Source organism: Chlamydomonas reinhardtii, chromosome 1 (assembly GCF_000002595.2).
Source record: "Chlamydomonas reinhardtii strain CC-503 cw92 mt+ chromosome 1, whole genome shotgun sequence".
NCBI lineage: Eukaryota > Viridiplantae > Chlorophyta > Chlorophyceae > Chlamydomonadales > Chlamydomonadaceae > Chlamydomonas > Chlamydomonas reinhardtii.
Genome location: NC_057004.1, coordinates 4,550,919 through 4,569,361, shown reverse-complemented (window position 1 = coordinate 4,569,361; position 18,443 = coordinate 4,550,919). Strand labels below are relative to the sequence as shown.

At 61.7% G+C, this 18,443-nt stretch overlaps 4 protein-coding genes across 5 annotated transcripts; 3 read left to right on the top strand and 1 right to left on the bottom strand.

Annotated features, from left to right (window-relative positions):
- Positions 1–4: 4 nt before the first annotated feature.
- On the bottom strand, positions 5–2,061 carry CHLRE_01g031250v5 (uncharacterized protein). The gene is made up of 4 exons (XM_001689537.2): positions 1,723–2,061; positions 1,580–1,639; positions 968–1,121; positions 5–661 (listed from the first exon to the last, which is right to left on the bottom strand). The coding sequence occupies exons 1-4, from the start codon at positions 1,841–1,843 to the stop codon at positions 613–615; spliced, it is 384 nt and encodes a 127-aa protein (XP_001689589.1). The 5' UTR covers positions 1,844–2,061; the 3' UTR covers positions 5–612.
- A 91-nt stretch (positions 2,062–2,152) lies between these two features.
- Positions 2,153–5,190, top strand: CHLRE_01g031200v5 (uncharacterized protein). Its single transcript, XM_043058639.1, has one exon. The coding sequence runs from the start codon at positions 2,335–2,337 to the stop codon at positions 2,629–2,631; it is 297 nt and encodes a 98-aa protein (XP_042928553.1). The 5' UTR covers positions 2,153–2,334; the 3' UTR covers positions 2,632–5,190.
- Positions 5,191–5,561: 371 nt separating this feature from the next.
- CHLRE_01g031100v5 (uncharacterized protein) lies at positions 5,562–9,467 on the top strand. Its single transcript, XM_001690006.2, has 10 exons — positions 5,562–5,682; positions 5,748–5,784; positions 5,887–5,973; positions 6,281–6,388; positions 6,551–6,622; positions 7,056–7,136; positions 7,601–7,777; positions 8,033–8,167; positions 8,366–8,455; positions 8,655–9,467. Exons 1-10 carry the CDS (start codon positions 5,585–5,587, stop codon positions 8,772–8,774), a joined length of 1,005 nt encoding a protein of 334 aa, XP_001690058.2. The 5' UTR covers positions 5,562–5,584; the 3' UTR covers positions 8,775–9,467.
- Positions 9,468–10,279: 812 nt separating this feature from the next.
- Positions 10,280–18,441, top strand: CHLRE_01g031050v5 (uncharacterized protein). 2 transcript variants are annotated; one of them, XM_043058638.1, is made up of 17 exons: positions 10,280–10,804; positions 10,917–11,021; positions 11,514–11,666; positions 12,057–12,266; positions 12,486–12,639; positions 12,827–12,963; positions 13,140–13,233; positions 13,384–13,487; positions 13,714–14,034; positions 14,297–14,424; positions 14,625–14,754; positions 14,927–15,046; positions 15,200–15,331; positions 15,451–15,909; positions 16,067–16,814; positions 16,948–17,127; positions 17,588–18,441. In XM_043058638.1, the coding sequence occupies exons 1-17, from the start codon at positions 10,631–10,633 to the stop codon at positions 17,803–17,805; spliced, it is 3,567 nt and encodes a 1,188-aa protein (XP_042928552.1). In that variant the 5' UTR covers positions 10,280–10,630; the 3' UTR covers positions 17,806–18,441. The 2 variants fall into 2 exon arrangements, with proteins under 2 accessions (XP_042928552.1, XP_001690057.1); XM_001690005.3 differs by having other exon boundaries at positions 10,536–10,804.
- Positions 18,442–18,443: the final 2 nt, after the last annotated feature.

The window sequence follows — 18,443 nt, the reverse complement described above, 5'->3', positions numbered from 1 at the left end:
CAAAATCGTATCTGATACTACAAGAACCGCGGCCGCGGCAACGCAAAGGCGTCGGCGGTGAAGTTAATACTGTTTCGTCGACCAAGTCAAGCCATTCTTACAGCTGAACACTCTACATAACCTGTGTAAGGAACAAAAGATAATGAACAGGCGCAGCTTCCCATGACAAGGACACCAAAGCGCAGCCCCATCATCGCCAGCTCACATGTGGTCCATGCACGTAGGTCATCCTGGTAGACCCCTATCAACACCTCGACGGTGTGCGCTCACCAAATGCAACTGCTCAACGCCGTGTCCATATGACCGCGGCCGGAAGCCCGATACGCCATCCGAAACAGCCCCCACGCGAAACGCATCCAAGTCCCCTTGTCCACATGCGCGCCGTAGCACGACCAGCGCCGTTGAGTCTCTCTATCTCATAGAGCAGCCGCAAAGCCTACCTAGTAAAGCAGTTCTTGTCTTTGCATAGTTGCCACACAAAACAGTGCTGTGAGCGCCCGAAGCGGCGATTCACTGATGCATTTTTGGCTAGGCCGCCGTTGCATGGCTATCTCCCCTGATGTGCGGTTGCCTGGCGCCGCAAGCCTTCCTCAGCCCATGCTGCTCTCCTTCTTACGGCCGCGCCACTTTTGGAACCTTCGTCACAAACTTGTCCAGCACTCTGCACATGAGCAAGGCGGCAGGCAACAGCGTTCGGTCACAAAACAGTAACAGGAACCCAAAACACCTGCCCAACCCCGTGCTTGACTTTGGGCAAAAGTCATGGCGCTCCAAGGCACCAGCAAGCATGAAATGGCGCTTGCCTTGCGTTGTCCCAACAGAGAGCCCCGACATCTGTTCCACGCCGCTGCGCACCATGCCGGCAGGCGGCCTGCCAAAGCCTTTCCTCCTCCAGAACCCAAGCCAACGGCCTCTGCTACATTGCTACAACGAGCCTTTGAACCTTGTCGTGCGAGCCCGTGCCCACCGTTGCACGTAGGGGGTCAGCGCCATCGCCGCGGGCACCTTGATGGGGATGAGCATTTTGGAGCACAGGATGGCGAGGGCCAGGTTCGAGCCCTTGCCGATGAGGAAGCGCTCCACAAAGGATGGCTCCTTGCCCTCCTCTTGCTCGTCCGACGCTACGTGCAGCAACATAAAGGGTGTGTTAGGCAGTGTGGGAGGATGGCGTGTTGGTGTGGCGAATGCCCCTTCGGCTGAGAATGGCGCAGTCGCCGCCCCGCGCGCACGGGCCGTAACCCCTAACCGCTATTGTTACCGTACACCCGCGAACAACCAACTGCTTCATCTCAGCTGCGACGAAGGCTTGCGCAGGGATGCACGGCACGGCACGGCGCTTGCTGACTGCCCTTGGAGAAGCTGGTCGCCGCAGGGGACTCCCTCTATTACATCAACCAGCGCCCCTCATCAACGGCGACATACTCGGCCATATCATGGGATGACCGCACATGCTGGCGGTCCGCGCACATCTGGGCGCCGTGCCCCACGCCGCCCCGCACGCGACTCCACACGCACCGCTGCGCACCAGCGTTCCCAGTGCGCGTCCGTTCGGCGCGAGCGACTGCATATTCCCGCGCACCTTTCTTCAACCCCAGTATACTCCGCACATCAACGTGGCTCTCGATTGCGACGTAGAAGCCTGCAGCGTCACCGAGCATGGTCAGCGTTGTCGCACGACGTGCCAAACCGCCCAACTAGCGCACGCTTGACGTCGACACGTACTTGCGGTGACGCAGGTTGACAGGCCGAAGTAGGTGTAGATTCCGGCCTTTCCGTATTTCTTTAGCCCAGCCTTCAGATTGGTGAAGCTAAAGCGGGATGCCAGGCTCGGCGCGGAGGCCATCGTGTGCTGATGATGGCCCCGGAATGCAGCGCTGCTAAGATTGACCCACGATTACCTATTTATATGTAGCTGCAAATGGGAGAAGCAATGAGTACTGGTTGCGCGAGGGCTTCAGACGAAGAGCGATTATTACGCTTTGTCAGAGTCCAGCTTGCCTCGTTGCACGATGTATTAAAACAACAAATTCCAGCGAACTCCCCTCGTGGGTTGGCGTATGCGTTTGAGGACAGACCAAATTTGGGATCGAGCATCCATCGGACGTTTTTCGCCCAAACGCTGGCTAGGCTCACACGACACTGGCAGGGATGATTATCGCTGAGGAATACAGTTAAACAATTGGCTCTTGTCACACACCGAATCCCGCACTTGAAGCGCCTCCGCCGCTACTATTTTGCAGCCGGTCCCGTGCTTCTGAGGCTTTGCACTGATCATTGCAAATTTCTGCAAGAGGAACACATCAGAACACGCTAGTTCTTGCGCTGTAGGCAAAGATGGTGCTACTTGAGCCGGATCCGTTCTTGTCCGAGCTCCACAAGATGTATGAGCGCAACAAGAGTGGCAGCGTGTGGATTACAATGAAGCGGTCAAATATGAAGCCGCGCAAGGCCAAGAAGCCGGACCCAACGCGGGAGTATGTGTGTCTCATACGTGCCAACGACGGCAAGCGGCACATTTCCACGACCGTCAGCCCCACGCAGTACGCTAAGTTCAGCCAGAGCATGGTCATCATCATGAAGGGCGCCATGGCTGACACGTTGAAACGCAAGGAGAAGAAGAAGGACAAGTGAGAACACGCAGGCCTGGTGGCAGCGCAAGGCAGGCTTGGCCTTAGCTTTCAGGCGGCGGCGGGGCTTCAATCAGCTGTTGATACAGAGCTGCCCCTGTCAATGACAGGCACGTACATTGTATGGAAGTGAGGCCATAGACGTGATGCTTGGAGCTATGCGGAGTGTGGTTATGGCCCTGGTGCGAAACGGGGCACGCGTGGCTGTGTGACCCTGGCACAAAGGCGGTGCGTGGTACACGGCGGTGCGTGGTACACGTAGCGCTAGGCTTAGCAGGTTGGCGATGAGGCTAACGCTTCGGTGGGGGCGCCTCAGCGCCTAGGTATGGTGTCGTGGCGGTGTCATGCGGCGCCTGTGGATTAGCGAGTAGTAGGCCGTGAGATGTCTGATGACGCTTGGGGTATGTATGGGGTTTGTGATGGCAGCGCGGACGGCGTGCCGGTCGTATGTACCGCCGATTACTGGCTATCACAAGGCAGATAGATGCTTGGGAACATGCTTTCGCCTGCATTGCGAGTGACGGCGTCCCAAGAGTCCGAATCGAATGCTATTTTAGACTTTTGGTGGCTGTCAGCTGTACGCCACTGCATCGTCGCCAGCCTCGCCGCGGCACATGGGGGCGGGATCCATGCAGCGGCGCCCATACTTACCACGCTTGGCCGGCGCCAGTACATACTACCAGTACAGCTCGCCCGGTGCAGCCGCCGTTCAGCCCTCTAATCAGCCCGGCCCCAGCTAGGCAGCCACCCTGCTTCACTTGCTCGGCAGCTTTGCCCGGCATCGGCTACTGACATCCGCCACGCCGCTTCTTTCTTCTCCCGTTTCTTTCCGCTTGCCCACGCATATGCTCCATGGGCGCCCGCGGATGCCTGGCTCCGTTCCAGGTGGGTGCATTTTGTGGGTTTCGCGTTGTCGCGGCGAATGGCAGCAGCCTAGTTGCGAGCTGGAACGCGTCCGCCCCTGCAAGCGGCAGCAGTCTCCACGACACTCGGACTCCGTTTGGCGTGCCGAATGCGGAGCAGCGTGGAGCGCGCACCGGTGTCTCGTCTCGAAGGTAACAAGTAACCGCATTGCCGCTGACACTAACTTCTTTCGTGATGTTTATTGCTAGCCTGGAGCTCGCGACGGCGTCTTGCATTCGCATTCACTCGCAAGCACTTCGTTAACAGGGCGTATCAGGGATAATCGCCCCTGGGCCCCGGCAAGTTCACGCCGGTATCTGTTGCCCAGTGGCAGGGACCCACTCGAGGTTCCGCCCTCGAGCGTTTGGAACTGGCGAGCCTCCCGCTTGCGGGTGCAGCCTGAGCATTCACGCGGCCGCATGCACGCGATTGCAGCACTGCGCGGACGGGTCGTCGTCGTCTTACACCTTGGTTATTTGGTTCTGGAGAATTTGTTTCTTGGTTTGGCTTTTCAGCGGTTTCGGGTACATGCCGTGGACACGCACCGAGCTCGGCCAGCCCTCCGCCCGCCGCCCACTCAGCTGTCAGCACGGTTCCCCCACCCGGCCGGCCCCGCTGCACCGTGCGTGGGCCGGTCCCTGGACGGGTGTGGGGAACCGCACAGCGGTCCGCGCCCGTCCGTCTCAGCTGTCAGCTGTACGCCACTGCATCGTCGCCAGCCTCGCCGCGGCACATGGGGGCGGGATCCATGCAGCGGCGCCCATACTTACCACGCTTGGCCGGCGCCAGTACATACTACCAGTACAGCTCGCCCGGTGCAGCCGCCGTTCAGCCCTCTAATCAGCCCGGCCCCAGCTAGGCAGCCACCCTGCTTCACTTGCTCGGCAGCTTTGCCCGGCATCGGCTACTGACATCCGCCACGCCGCTTCTTTCTTCTCCCGTTTCTTTCCGCTTGCCCACGCATATGCTCCATGGGCGCCCGCGGATGCCTGGCTCCGTTCCAGGTGGGTGCATTTTGTGGGTTTCGCGTTGTCGCGGCGAATGGCAGCAGCCTAGTTGCGAGCTGGAACGCGTCCGCCCCTGCAAGCGGCAGCAGTCTCCACGACACTCGGACTCCGTTTGGCGTGCCGAATGCGGAGCAGCGTGGAGCGCGCACCGGTGTCTCGTCTCGAAGGTAACAAGTAACCGCATTGCCGCTGACACTAACTTCTTTCGTGATGTTTATTGCTAGCCTGGAGCTCGCGACGGCGTCTTGCATTCGCATTCACTCGCAAGCACTTCGTTAACGGTGGCGTAGGGTGTACTTGAACACGAAGTAACGCAGGCAACCGGCAAGCTTGGTGAAGGGGTTGGATACCAAGTGCCTGGAGAGGAAGGGGCGGATGGCCACGATTGCACAGGCTGGCCATCACGAGCAACGATTGACTCCCGCGAATGTCGTGAGATGGTTCTGGTATGCTGTGTAGCGGCTGGGTGGTGTGGCTTGACGATGTCCGCTTGTATCTTCAGTAGGTTACCATCCTGTTCAGATTGATGTAAGCATGTGGCTGCACGACGACAAACAGCCGTGAAAGGAGTGTGCCACCTATCTGATGGTGGGGGGGACGCCAGGACGCGAGCAAGGGTGCTGGGACTGTCCCCTCTGTAACATCCGCATTCATAGTGCACGGAGTAGCCTTTAGCCATCGGCACAGCTGGCAGCCAGAAATGTTAGCACTCCAGAAGCTATGTGCACGGCACGGGGTGACAGGACAGCAGTACCGTAATGCCAGCTGGATGATGGCACCTCATCTGCAACAGCGGAGCATGTTGGCCAGCAACCGACTTACGTAACTGAATGCGCTCACGGGATTAATCGGTGACTCCAACATGTAGGCTGAGTAAGTTTCACAGCCTTCGCAAGAGTTGAGGATGGGGCCGGGGGTCGTGGGGCCCGATAGGGGGCTTCCCAAACGCTCAACAGGCACGCATTGTCCATGCGGCCACACAAAAGCTGCCCGTCTCACCTTGTCTTTACTTTCAAGTCGCCAAATCCTCCCGCGCCCCTAACAAAAATGCTGGCCGTTAAGCCCATCAACGTTGTGGCTCCTTCGGGTGCTCGCCCCGCGCCTGTGGCGATGCTCCGGCCTCTGGCTAGCTCTCGCGCCGAGCGGTAAGCTTAACTGTGAGTCTACACGATGGATCACGATGCAATAAAATGATGCGGGTCGCCTGCAGGACGGTTGTGGCTTCGGCTTCGTCGGTCGCGCCCAAGGTGAGTGGTTCTGAGTTTTGCGACCCCCGTGAAGTGGGTCTTGTGCTGCGGGCTGCTTGTAATCAAAATGTATCTGAATCGTCTATTTTTCACATCGCGCAGGCTGTGTCTCGTCGCCAGGTGCTGTGCCAGGCGCAGACCGGCACCAAGCCCGCCCAGGCTGCTACTTCAGAGGCCGAATACATCGAGGTGAATCGATAGAGATAAGCAGGAAGCAGCTCGTGCCAGGGACTAGCTTCCAAAGAAGTGGATGCGTTGCAATCAGTGGCAAGAGTGTTGCGCTGGTCGGCTCGCGAGCGCGGCTGGAACGCGTGTATGACGACCAGGCTGAATGCGTGCGGCGCGCATGGGCGGTTGTGGGGCAGTGGTTAGCCGGCTCGGCGTGGGGTGTGGTGCTGGGGCGTGTGTGTGCCTGAACGGTTACCCGCTGACGCCCCTCAGCTCAATGGCCTGACGCCTCTGGTCCTGGTGAATACCTACTTCTTGTTACTTGCAGCTGGACCTGCCCAAGCCTCTGGGCTTCAAGTTCGCTCGCGGTAACGACGGTGGTGCCTACATCATTGAAGTGAACCCCAAGGCCGGCAACATCGATGCCCGCGTGCAGGTGCGCGCGGCACTCCCAGCTCTAGGTTGGGCAGGGCTGGTGCTGAATGCGCCAAATCTTGTGCAAGGTTGCCCTCTCTTCACCCGTTGTGTCCCATTGACCGGTTCTGTCTCGTTAACCGGTTCCATCCCTCCCTCCGTCCGGCTCCTACTACTCCCGCAGCCCGGTGATAAGATCGTGGAGATCAGCGCCTCGTTCGGCTCTGAGGTCTGGAAGGCCGAGAACTTCGGCCAGGTGAGGCGGCGGCTCACGTTCAGCTGTCTTCCGGGGGCACCAGGTTGAGCTGTCAGCCGGGGGAGGGGGCCCAGTCAGACACTCAGGCGCAGGCGGATTTACGCCCCCGCGGCGCATGGCGGGAGCAGAAGGGCGAGCAGACGCAGCCCAGAAGCCGCCACATCGCTGCAACCGGCGTGACTGCTCCCAGGATGAGGCGCTGGCGGCGCTCTGCCTTCGAGTGCAGGATAAGGCGGACAGGGCAGGGGACTACTGAAGGACAGGGCAGCGGCAGCCGCGCGGAGCTGAGCGGCAGAGGCCACGTGAATCCATGCTGTCTTCATTGCTTGTCGTTTCAGTGGAGCCGCGCGCACGTGCTTAAAAGGGCACACATCGCTGTTCTGGCAGTTGCTCACCGCAAGTGCGCCCTTCCTGCCATGTCTGCCCTCCGCAGATCATGTACGCCATCCGCACCCGCAGCGGCACTGTGTACATGAAGCTGAAGAAGAACTACGGCGACCTGTCCGCGCTGGAGGTGCGCGTGGGGAAGGGCTGGAGGGGGAGGCGGGGAGGGAGAGAGGGCGGCATCGAGAGTTGGGGCGGCTGTAAGTGAGCGGCCGGAGCGAACTAAAGGTGGGGTAGGCCATGGGCTGATCGGCGGTATGGTGGACTGTGGGGGCAGGGGCCGGGCTGCGCAATTGGTGTGATGAGTATACTTTGCCTGGATAAAGCTGGGGCCGGCTGGCTGAGGCCAGGCGCTGCCTTTCGTAGGCGGGTATGTCAGGGGCCCTTCGACACCACGCCCTGGGCGACGGCGAGGAGACCAGCTAGACTGCCGCCGCTTGGAAAGGCTATGAGTGGCCGGAGGCAGTAGTCAAAGGCAGTGCTGGGAGTGCTGGGTGCTGCAGAGCGGTGCGCCCAGGACAATGAAGGAGCTAGCGTTCAGTCAACTTATGCGTGCGGAACCTTACCTCAGCAATCTGGGCATACGTGCGACAGGAGGAGGGCCTGGACGCGGCTGAGAAGCAATGGAAGAAGGAGCGCGCCGGCGGCAACTACGGCGCTGGCACAAAGGAGATCCAGGCGCGTAACTACGTGCAGCGCAAGGAGAACGAGCGCAAGCGTCGCGAGATGTTCGACGATGCTCTGGCCAAGTTCAAGGAGAACGACATCCAGGTGTGTATCAACGGAGTTGCTGATTGTCGGAAGGGAGGGCAACTGCAGTTTTTGAAAAGGCTTGGGGTTCTCCTTAGTACTGTACCTGACTCTTCAGGCATTGCGTCTGGGCTTGCGTGGGACAGCGGCGATGGTGGGCATGGGGTATATGGCGCCTGAGTGGGACGGGGTGGAGGCCAGTGCAACGCCATGCAGCAGAAGCTTTTGTTGTGGCACTAAGCATGCCCTCGCGCACACCCGCACTTCGTCGCCCAGGGCGCCCTGGTGGAGTTCGAGAACATCATCGCCATGGAGCCCCGCAACTTCGTGGGCGACAACTTCTCGCGCAACACCCCCATCTACAAGGTCACCCAGTACAACATCGCCTGCTGCTACAGCATGCTGGACCAGGTGCGCGGGCGTGAGCCCTGAACATCAGCCCCCGCGCGTGCAGGCATTTGCTGTTGACGTGCGTCGAACGTCATAGTCGGCAACCACGGTTGTTTAGGTAGCCGTAATGCAGGTGTCCACCGACGCCAGATGCAAGGGTTCTGAACGCCGTAGTCGCTTGCCGCGACCACCTAACTAACGAACGCACAAACTGGCCAGGTTGAGGAGGCCATCAAGTCGTTGGACGCGGCCATGCTGTCGGGCTTCGACAACTACGACCAGATCCGCCGGGACAAGAACCTGTCCAAGGTACGGGCAGGCGGCGGGGCGGGGGCGGGGCGAGCAGGAGGTTGGGTGGAGGGCCCGGACGGCTGACGGGTTGAGAGGGCCGCACCCAGCTACTGCACCAGGACAGCAAGCTCCGTCAGAGACTGCTTGCATCGTCACCATGCTTATGGCGTGCGCTGACGTATGCCCCTGCGCCTGGTTGCCGACCCTGGTATTGTAGGCCCGCGCCAACCCCAAGTTCCAGGCCGTGCTCGACAAGTACGACGAGCCCGTAGTGAACTGGAACGCCGTGAAGGCCACCTTCGGCGCCTTCGGCAACATGTTCAACAAGGAGAAGTAAACAAACTCAATTCAATAGCATTGGCGGGCGGGCGAGGCGCGATGGAGCTAGGAAATGGCGTGCGCGGGCTGCAGATTTTGGCGCGTGGATTGCAGTTCGTGCGGGTTCGACCTAACACAAAAGTTTTGTTCGTGGCTGGAGCGTTTGTTCGTTTGTATGGGTCCTGATGGATGGCCCGGAGAATGCGGCGGATAGACGGGAGAGTTGCTTGGATCGAATTCAACTGGGATGAAGGCACTACATGCAACCCGCCTTGTTAATCGTGATTTTAATTGTTTTGCGGGGCCTGTGTTGGATCAGGTGCGGAAGTGTCATTGTGAGCGCATGAGCTCTACATATGCCAGGTAGAGAGGGCCGTGGTTGCTGATGAGAGCGCGGGACCGCGGGAAAGGAGCGCGTGCAGCGTTGCGGTCAACACACTGAGTGCAACAGTGGCTCAAGGTCATTTGAGTGGAGTGAGCGGTCCCAACCAGCTTCAATGAGGCTTATTGCTCACTGCGACTTGAGGCGTGAGCACGTGGTAGCATGCGGCCAGGAGGTGGACCTGCCGCGGAGAGTCTTGCCCGCTGTGTAAGACGCTTAAGTGCTTAACCGTTCACGCTGGTGAAGGGCCTTGAAGCGGTCACCGTGGCTTGCTGCAAGTGCCGCCAGCTAGCAGACCTCTGCAGTCTGCTGAGTAATGCGCCAGTATGCAGTTCTCCTCAATCCGGTAGCAGTACTGCCGGGACAGCAGCGACAAGGGGTGTCAGCTTTGTACAGCTGGAAAATGGGCTGAGCCCCATGAAGCGCAAGGGATGTGACGATGGGCACCGGCGACATGAACAGCACCCTTGCAAGCCCATCCAGCGGGACTGGCCACTATGCCAACGCCGTGCCGAGGCACCGACATGCCCTGTCCCCGCCACGCCACGCCACCTTACCCACGCCACTTCACGGTCCATGATATCCCAAATGCACCTCACCCACATCCCACTCAAGCACCGCAAACGGCTAGCCGGGCTCGGGCGCGGGATCCCGGGCCGCGACGCATTTAAGGCGGGATCGGCACGCATGGTTCGGCTGTTGCACAAACTTTCAACACTCTTGCCCCAAGACGCTTGTCGTCGACATGTTTTGACACATGGATGTAAGATATTCAGGGCCCAAGAGCTATACTCGCGGACTGAAGAAAGTCAAGATGTCCATGGACTCGCGAGGTCGCTTCTCGCTCCGGCCGAGTTTTCCCTGCCGCCTATTTTTCTACAATAGGGAATAGCAATTAATAATACGTGGCACTCGCGGTTTGCGCCAGTTTGGCACTTTTTGTCGACGCAGGCAGGCACGCAGGCAGGCAGGCAGGCACGGACAGGGGCAATCCTGGGGGGCTTCGCCCCTCCCTGGATCGCTTCGCTCGGGGGGCTCAGCCCAAAAACAATCTGAAGTCCATGAATGCCGCCGGGAGGACGAGCTCGCCGGGTCCCTGCACCCCATGTCGGACCAAGTGCAGGTTCCTGCCCTAGTCGTCCCTAGTACGCTGACACTGGCTGCCACGTGCAGCCGCGTGTCTGCGCGTATCAGGCCATGACCGGCTGTTTAGACCCAAGCATTTCCAAGTTCTCAAGAGAAGATAACCCGGGCGCGCAAGCACGCCGGGAGGCCGGCCAGCCGGCCGAAGCAGGACATAGCCCATTCTGTGTGCCCTACCCCCATGCTAGCGGTTGCTTCCCCCGTCGCAGGCTTGACCTCTTACCTCCGTCTTTCCACTGTATAGGCATTCTACCACCCCAATAATTATCTAGCTATACTTGTTAGGTACAGAGTTTGCAACAAACGCTTGAAATTGGCCACAGACGTTTGCATCTTCGTTGTGGAGGGTCATGGGGAAGAAGCGCGCTTATGACGATGACGATGAGGATGGAGGTGCCGAGGAGGAAGAGGATCTGGACCTAGAGGACGAAGACGCCTCGGGCTCAGACGGGGAGGATGCGGGCAAAAAGAAGAAGCGCCGCGTCTCTGCCTTCGTGGACGAAGCAGCTGAGGAGGATGACGAGGTACGCACTACTAGCGCACCTATTTTCAGCGAGCGCCAAGACTGCATGCGGCGCTGCTGGTCGTTCTGGCTCACCGGGAAGCATGAAGTCGTCAATCATCCAATAAAAACAGGAGGACGATGACGATGAAGGAGGCAAACCAAAGAAGAAGAACCGCTCGGTGTTCATTGATGATATTGCCGACGTGGATGATGAAGACGAAGAGGAAGAAGTCGAGGTAAGCTTGGCATGGTCATATATGTCGCAACCGGGGGCCACAAGTGACCTTTATCAGCGAGCTGCAGACTGGATCGGAGGCTCGCGCTACCGAGGGGGCCTAGCTGCTGGCCGGATTTTAGCTAGGAAGGGCTAGATGCGTCGCAGTAGTTTCCACGGGCGACAGGACCAAGGCGGAGCTCTCATGACAGGCGGGTGTGGGGTGGGGTACTGCAGCCGTCCCCTCCAAGGACTCAGGCTCCCGGCGTCACTTAGACGCTATGCTTCAAGTGTGGGCGGGATGTCATGATCAACGCACGGCGCATTGGGCGGCCGAGGCTGCATCCTGGCGGCTACGAGCGGCGGAGCACCAGACGGGAGGGCGGCAACTGAACGCACTGGCAGGAGGGTGGCTGGTCAGCCATATGCCCACACTTGCACGCACGTCCCCGCCTACCAGCCGCATGACCGCACCTGGCACGCTGCGTGTGCATGTGCTACGGGCCACTTGCAGGAGGACGCGGAGGACCTGATTGATGACCGCGACGTGGAGATTCCGGACGCTAACACGGCGCCGCTGAACTACCGGCGGATCAACCGCGAGGAGGACAACGCGCAGGAGGAGGACATCCTGCGCCGCATCGAGGAGCGCTACAAAGACTACCAGGTACATTGCCGGCTAGCAGGCTGGCTCATATGCTGGCTGTACTGCAGATGCGGCGGGATGGGGCATGTGAAGCTGGGGCGGACGCGCACACTTTGCGGCCGGGCAGGGGCCAAGAGACCCAGTGCTGCGGTGCTGCCGTCACGAATGGGGCAGCAACTTTGAACGCCTGTGGTGCAGAGCTTCGGGTTGGGATATATTATCCAAACTACCGGTAACCGTAAGACAGGCACCGTAAGACAGGCAGACTGACACAGCATGCGGGTGGCCCTCACAAGCTCGCCAAGGGCCACAGCCACACTGGCAGCGCCAGTCGTGATGAGCTCTGTCTAACTGGACCTTGCACTCGGCGCGGTGTTCGGCACTCCTCTCCGCTCCCCGAAACATGCACAGGGTGAGGACATCCCGGACACGGCGGACACGGGCGTGGTGGGCCAGCAGGGCCTGCTGCCCACGCCCAACGACCCCAAGCTGTGGCTGGTGACCTGCAAGGTCGGCCACGAGCGCGAGGCGGTGGTGCAGCTGCTGCAGAAGTGCTACACCATGGCGGAGCGGGGCACGCCGCTGCGCATTATGTCGGCGGTGGCGCTGGACCATCTGCCGGTGCGCGGAGAGGGAGGAGGAGGAAGGGGAGGAAGACGAGGAGGATGTGGGGGAGGGGAAGAGGATACAGCGGCAGGAGGAGCTGGGGAGGGCAAGTGCCAAGGACGAAGCGTAGAAGGGGCGGCGCCAACAGGGTCGGCACAAGGGGAACATGAGCAGCTTGCAGGCGCGGCTTCCTCACTCCCGTCGCACCCACGCTCGCCTCCACCTCCACTACAGGGCTTCATCTACGTGGAGGCGGCCAAGGAGAGTCATGTGATGGACGCCATCCGCGGCCTGCGCACCGTGTACATCGGCAGGGGCGCCAAGCTGGTGCCACTGAACGAGATGGTGGACGCCGTCACCGTGAACAAGAAGGCCAAGGACGACATGGGTGAGTGCGCCTGCCAAGGCTGCAGCAAGCGGCGTGGGTTCGGCACCCATGGCTGTTTCCGCCCCGCCCCGCGTTAGGTTCTGGCAGGGGCGGCGAGCTGAGCTCTCGAAGTCTCGGCGCTTCCTGTTGGCAATGCGTTCTTGAACCCTTCGCCACTCTGCCCCGCCCCTGCGCCCCCCGGCCGCAGCCCGCGACACGTGGGTGCGTGTGCGCAGCGGCCTGTACAAGGATGACCTGGCCCGGGTGGTGGAGGTGGACAGCGTGGCGGGTCGCGCAGTCGTCAAGCTGCTGCACCGCCTGGACTTCAACCAGATGGCCAACAGGGTGCGGCCGCGGCTGGGGGGGGGGGCTCTGAGGGCGTCTAGGCGAGGGCGTGTCAGGAGGGGAAGAAGGGGCAGCAGCTGCACGTTGGGTGAGCGTACTGAAGATCAAAAAGGGACATGGTCTTGCCTGGGTCAAGGTACTGAGCTCTTGCGTGTCGCCAACGTGTGGTGGTGCAGACTGAGGAGCAGCGAAAGAAGAACCCCTTTGGCCGGGCGCCCACGGTGCGGCCATCGGCCAAGGTGTTCAACCCGGAAGAGGCGCGTGTGGCGGGTGAGTGGCGGCGGGGGGGCAGACGCGAACTGGGCTTTCATGCTGCATGGGCGGGCGGGAGGCAAGATGATGGCGAGCGGCGAGAGGGGCGAAGGAAGCAAATGCCCGATGGCTGACGTGCCCGCTGCTTCGGACCCGCCTCCTGCGCAGGTCTGCTGGTGCAGCGCCTGCCAGCTGAGCAGGGCATGCCGTGCTACCAGGTGCTGTCCCACAAGTTCGTGGGCGGGTACCTGGAGCGCCGCGTAGGCATTAAGGTGAGCCTGCCACAAACCCCCGCCCCCATCATGAATGTAAGCCCCCAAGCCTCGGCCATTATTTACACGAGCAAAACGCTCAGCGTTGCGCACAGTGCCAAGCCCAGCGTCACGCCGTGCCCATCGCGACCTTCAGCCCTGGCCTTGAAGTTGGGCCAGCGAGCATTCCCTCATCTCCTAACCCGACCGTGCCACTCACAACCCTTGCCCTCGCCCACTCTCCCAGACGCTAACGGTGCTGGACACGCTGCCGGGCCTGGAGGAGGTGGCGCGCTTTAACGCCGCCGCCTCCACCGGCGATGACGACGCGCCCGCCACCGACTTGTCCTCGCTCATGGCCACGCTGCCCACGGACGGCACGGCCGCCACCAAGGGCACGTTCATGAAGGGCGACACGGTGCGCATCGTGAAGGGCGACCTGGAGAACCTCACGGCGCGCGTGACGGGCGTGTCGGCGGACGGCACCAAGGTCACGGCGGTGCCAGACATCAAAGGCTTCGGCGAGGAGGTGGAGTTTGACATGGATGAGCTGGCCAAGGTGTTCGAGGTGGGTGACATCACTGCGAGTGTTGCCAAGCGAGCGTGAGGGTTTTTATTTTGTGTACGCGTGGGTGTTCGTGGGGGGCGTGGTCGTGGTGGAGCACAGCGGAGGGGTGGGGCCGGTGAGAGCTCAAGCTGTGAGTGGAGGGAAGCAACGGCTGTACGGGCGCCGTGGGGTGGTATCACAAGCGGCTGGGCCGCGGCTGGGCCATGGCGCGTTGCTGAGCGCGTGCTGACGTTTGTAACTTCTCACCACCTTGGGGCTGCAGGTGGGCCAGCGTGTGCGTGTGCTGGCGGGCCAGTACGGCGGCGACACGGGCATGGTGGTGCGCGTGGAGGAGACACTGTGCTACCTGATCTCCGACACCACCCGCGAGGAGATCAAGGTGTTCGCACGGTACGACAGTGACGCGGCCTCTCACCCTTCTCAGTACTGAGTGCCCGGGTTCAGAGTTGGCGGATTCGGCAGCGGCGGTTATGTTGGTTCTTGCCCGCCCGCGTCGACGGATCTTCTAACTGAAGTCGGACAGCGCGTGCTTACTCCCATAATGAACATCGTGCTATGGCCTCGTGCTATGGCCTCTCGCCCTTGTGCAGCGACCTGACGGAGAGCGATGTGGTGGCCAGCGGCATAGAGATGCTGGGCGAGTACCAGCTGCACGACCTGGTGCAGATCAACCAGAACACGGCGGGCGTCATCGTCAAGATTGAGAAGGACGCGGCAAGGGTGAGGGAACCGGGCAGGCGCTGGGAGTGGGCGCAGTGAATCGATACTTCGTGCTGGCATGGCCTTGTGTTTGCGGCGCTTCGCCAGGTTGCCGCACAGACACACCCCATGTGGCTGAGCGCTATGTAAGCGCCTGAAGCGGCTGCTGACACCACCTGTCGCGTGCCCGCAGGTGCTGACTTCCAACGGCACGCCCGACCAGCCCGATGTGCGGCTGTGCCGGCTGCCTGACATCCAGCGCAAGGTCACGTTTAAGCAGAAGCCCATCACCCAGGACCAGGGCGGGAACCAGGTGCGTCGGTGGCCCACCGCATTGTGCATATGGCGGAATGAGTAGTGGCGGTGTACGGAGAGCGGCTGAACTCAAACCAACATGGGGAATGGGTGCAGCAGTGGGACGGTTACGTCGTTTGCTGGTGACCTGTGCTCGCTTTTGCATGCGCAGGTCAAGGAGAAAGACTGGGTGATTATGCTGAACGGCCGTATGAAGGAGCGCGGCGGCAGCGTGGCTTTCATCTGGCGCGGCACGCTGTTCCTGCACTGCAAGGATGTGACGGAGAACGGCGGATACGTGGCGGTGAGTGGAAGGCAGGGGTGCAGCAAGCAGCGCATGCGGAACCTTAAAATGCACATGCGCTTCAGGGACACGTGTAAGCGGAGGTCTTGAACACATCGTTTGCTGCACTCGCCACACAGGTGCGCTCCTTCGCCACGCGCCTGCGCGGCGCACCGGGCGGCAGCGGCGGCGGCGGCAACAGCGCACGCGCCTCGGCCATCCTTGGCGGCACGCCCGGCAGTGTGCGCTCCACGCCTGGCAGCGTGGGCCCCTCGCCCGGCGGCAGCGGCTATGGTGGCAGCTGGGCGCGCTACACGCCCGCCTCGCCGCGACCGGACGACCCCAGCAGCGGGAACGCTGGCAGCTCCGGCAGCATCGGCGCAGACGGCAAATTCCAAATGGCGCTGCCGCAGCGCGGCGGCGGCATGCAGGGCGGGCCAGGCGGTGGGCGGGGGCCGGGCGGCGCGGGCCAGTTCAGCGGGCGCTCCTTTCACGCGCAGGCGCACTCGCAGTACGTGGGCAAGGTGGTGCGGGTGACCAAGGGGCCGTACAACGGCTACCGCGGCCGCGTCAAGCAGCAGACGGCCACGCACGTGCAGGTGCGTTGTGGGTCGGCCCGTCATCTAGCTGCCAAGGTGTATGCGGTTTGCTCTCCCGCTTGCGCATTGCAGCTCGCTCGTCCAGGCCCCTGCACCTGCACAACCCCTGCCGGCCTCGTGGCGTAACCCTTGCCCTGTCGTACCCTCACCCCCGCAGCTGGAGTTGGATGCTGTGGCGGGCCGGCCGGTGACGGTGCCCATGGAGTACGTGCAGCTGGGCGACGTGCCCCGCAGTGGCACCATGGCGGCGGCGGTGTCCGCAGAGGGCGGCTACCGCGCTGGCCCCAGCGGCGGCGCTTACGCCGGCGGGCGCGGCGGCCCCAGCGACAACCGCTACCCGCCACAGACGCCGGCGCACCCGGGCATGCAGACGCCCGCGCACTACTCCATGACGCCCGCCCACCCGTCCATGACCCCCGCGCACGCGCCTTACACGCCCGCGCACGCGCCGTACACGCCAGCACACCACACCAGCGGCGAGAACGACGACTATTACGGCGACGAGCTGCCGGGGCGGCACCAGCCCATGACCGCGCCCACGCCCGGGTACGGCGGCACCGCGCACACGCCGCAGCAGCAGGCCTACACGCCGGCGCTGACGCCGCAGGGCTACACGCCTCAGGAGCCCATGCACGCGCCCACGCCGGCCGACCACCACCACCACGGTGTCGCCGGCACGCCCAACCTGGCGCCCACGCCCGGCCTGGCGCGGACGCCGTACCTGCCCGCACCCACGCCAGGCGTAGATGCAGCGCCTACGCCAGGCGGAGGGCACTACGAGGCAGGGTACACGCCCGGCACAAACGCTGCGACGGGCACGCCGGGCCTCACGGCCCCCACGCCCGCCAACGCGTACACGCCAGCGTTCACGCCCTCCGGGCACGCCTACACGCCCGGGACACCGGGTGAGGTTTTTTGTCTGCATTTGCATGTCTTCAAGATTATGTGTCCTGCATGCATGATGCGGTAGGCGGGAAGGGGGTATGGCCAACATGCAATATGCTTGCACCAAGTTACTGGCGCTCGCTTCGTGTGCAGGTCTGGAGGCGGGGACGCCGGCGGTGGTGGGCGTGGTGGAGGACTTCGGCACGTGGGCCAGCATCCTGGTGCAGGTGCCCGGCAGCGGCCGGTACGCCGTGGTGCGCGCGGCCGGGTCGGACGGCACCTGCAGCGTGCAGCCGGGGAACTACGCGCCGGACAGCGGCTTCAGCGCAGACGGTGAGTTCGCCAGCACCAGGGGGTGGAAGGGGCTGGTGTAGGAGGCGGGACGGCAAGAGCAAGAACCTGCATGCGGGAAAACTACGTAACCTGTCATGTTGGTGGCATTGAGGCAAATTTGAGGGCGGGCGCTGTGCATGGCCGTGGTTAGCCGCACAAACCCTGGGCGGCGAGCGGGAGGGACGGAAGGGTGCCGCTGCGTTATACAGATGACGCATGATAATGCGGAGGTTGTCGTAAAGGTCATGAAAGCATGGGGTAATTGCGTCCTCGGGCGCGCCTGCTTTCAAGCCGAATATAGTTTAGTGGTTATAAGCTTCGGTACAGTCAGATGTTTGCAGGTTACGCGACCGGCTGGTTGTGGGGCCAACTCCGAGCTATCCTTCCCGCCCGTAGCTTTGCCCTCTCCGCCTTCCTACCGCCCCTCTCACTGTATTCCTGTGTATCTCCAATGTGGCAGCCTCCGCGGCGCTCGAGACTCATGACGCGCGGGCTCTGGCGGTGGTGCGCCCGTCAAAGCGCGACAAGGTCAAGGTCATCAAGGCGGAGAGTCAGGACGTGCTAGGCGTGACAGGCACGCTCATTGGTATTGACAATGCCGACGGCATCGTCAAATGCGACGTTAGCAACGACATGAAGATTCTAGACATGACCTTCCTGGCGAAGGTGGTGGCGTGAGAGGGATGCGCAGGGAGGGCCGGCGCAGAGTAATGTGTTGCTGGGGATAGGCAGTGCTAGGGCTTGCCGATGTAGGCTTCTCGCCTGTCGTGTGCAGGCGCTGATGTCTCCCATGTGTGGGTACGCCTTACTGCGCTACCAGGCCTGGTAGGCGTCACCGCTTATGTTGGGATTGGCGTACAATAGTATAGGCGCTGGCCGAGAGAGTTTCTAAGGGCCGAAGGAACTGCGAGTGCGCGAGCGGGCGGGGCCACAGACTGGCAAGGGCAAGTTGATGAAGGTGAGTCCCCCGTGCAGATGCCGGGAGTAACGGACAGCTGCCACGATCTCCACGCTGCAGACGTCATGCCCATCGCGTGCCGCGTTTCTATGAAAGTTGTTCGTCATCGCACCAACCGTCGACAGCGCTGCCCGCCGAAACCGGTGCCGCGTCGACCAATTCGTGCGGCTGTGGGCTGTGTGCCAATGATTGAAGTACAGTTTGAGTGTTCAGACTCTTGCCCCAGGCTATTCTGCTGGTAGGACGCCCTGACGCGCGGCGGTGGGCAATGTTGACAAATTTGTTAGCGGAACGGCCAATGGCGGTTTCGGTCCATTGGGAATCAAGCTATGTTTGTATTGTAACCAAGAACAAAAAT

Coding starts and splice junctions, on each gene's coding strand:
- CHLRE_01g031100v5 (XM_001690006.2), top strand. CDS start 5,585: ATGCTGGCCGTTAAGCCCATCAACGTTGTGGCTCCTTCGGGTGCTCGC. Junction 7,137..7,600: donor GCGACCTGTCCGCGCTGGAG/GTGCGCGTGGGG, acceptor TACGTGCGACAG/GAGGAGGGCCTGGACGCGGC. Junction 8,456..8,654: donor GGGACAAGAACCTGTCCAAG/GTACGGGCAGGC, acceptor CTGGTATTGTAG/GCCCGCGCCAACCCCAAGTT.
- CHLRE_01g031050v5 (XM_043058638.1), top strand. CDS start 10,631: ATGGGGAAGAAGCGCGCTTATGACGATGACGATGAGGATGGAGGTGCC. Junction 14,425..14,624: donor GAGATCAAGGTGTTCGCACG/GTACGACAGTGA, acceptor GCCCTTGTGCAG/CGACCTGACGGAGAGCGATG. Junction 17,128..17,587: donor CAGCGGCTTCAGCGCAGACG/GTGAGTTCGCCA, acceptor CCAATGTGGCAG/CCTCCGCGGCGCTCGAGACT.
- CHLRE_01g031250v5 (XM_001689537.2), bottom strand. CDS start 1,843: ATGGCCTCCGCGCCGAGCCTGGCATCCCGCTTTAGCTTCACCAATCTG. Junction 1,122..1,579: donor TATACTGGGGTTGAAGAAAG/GTGCGCGGGAAT, acceptor TGCTGCACGTAG/CGTCGGACGAGCAAGAGGAG. Junction 662..967: donor CTGACCCCCTACGTGCAACG/GTGGGCACGGGC, acceptor GCTCATGTGCAG/AGTGCTGGACAAGTTTGTGA.
- CHLRE_01g031200v5 (XM_043058639.1), top strand. CDS start 2,335: ATGGTGCTACTTGAGCCGGATCCGTTCTTGTCCGAGCTCCACAAGATG.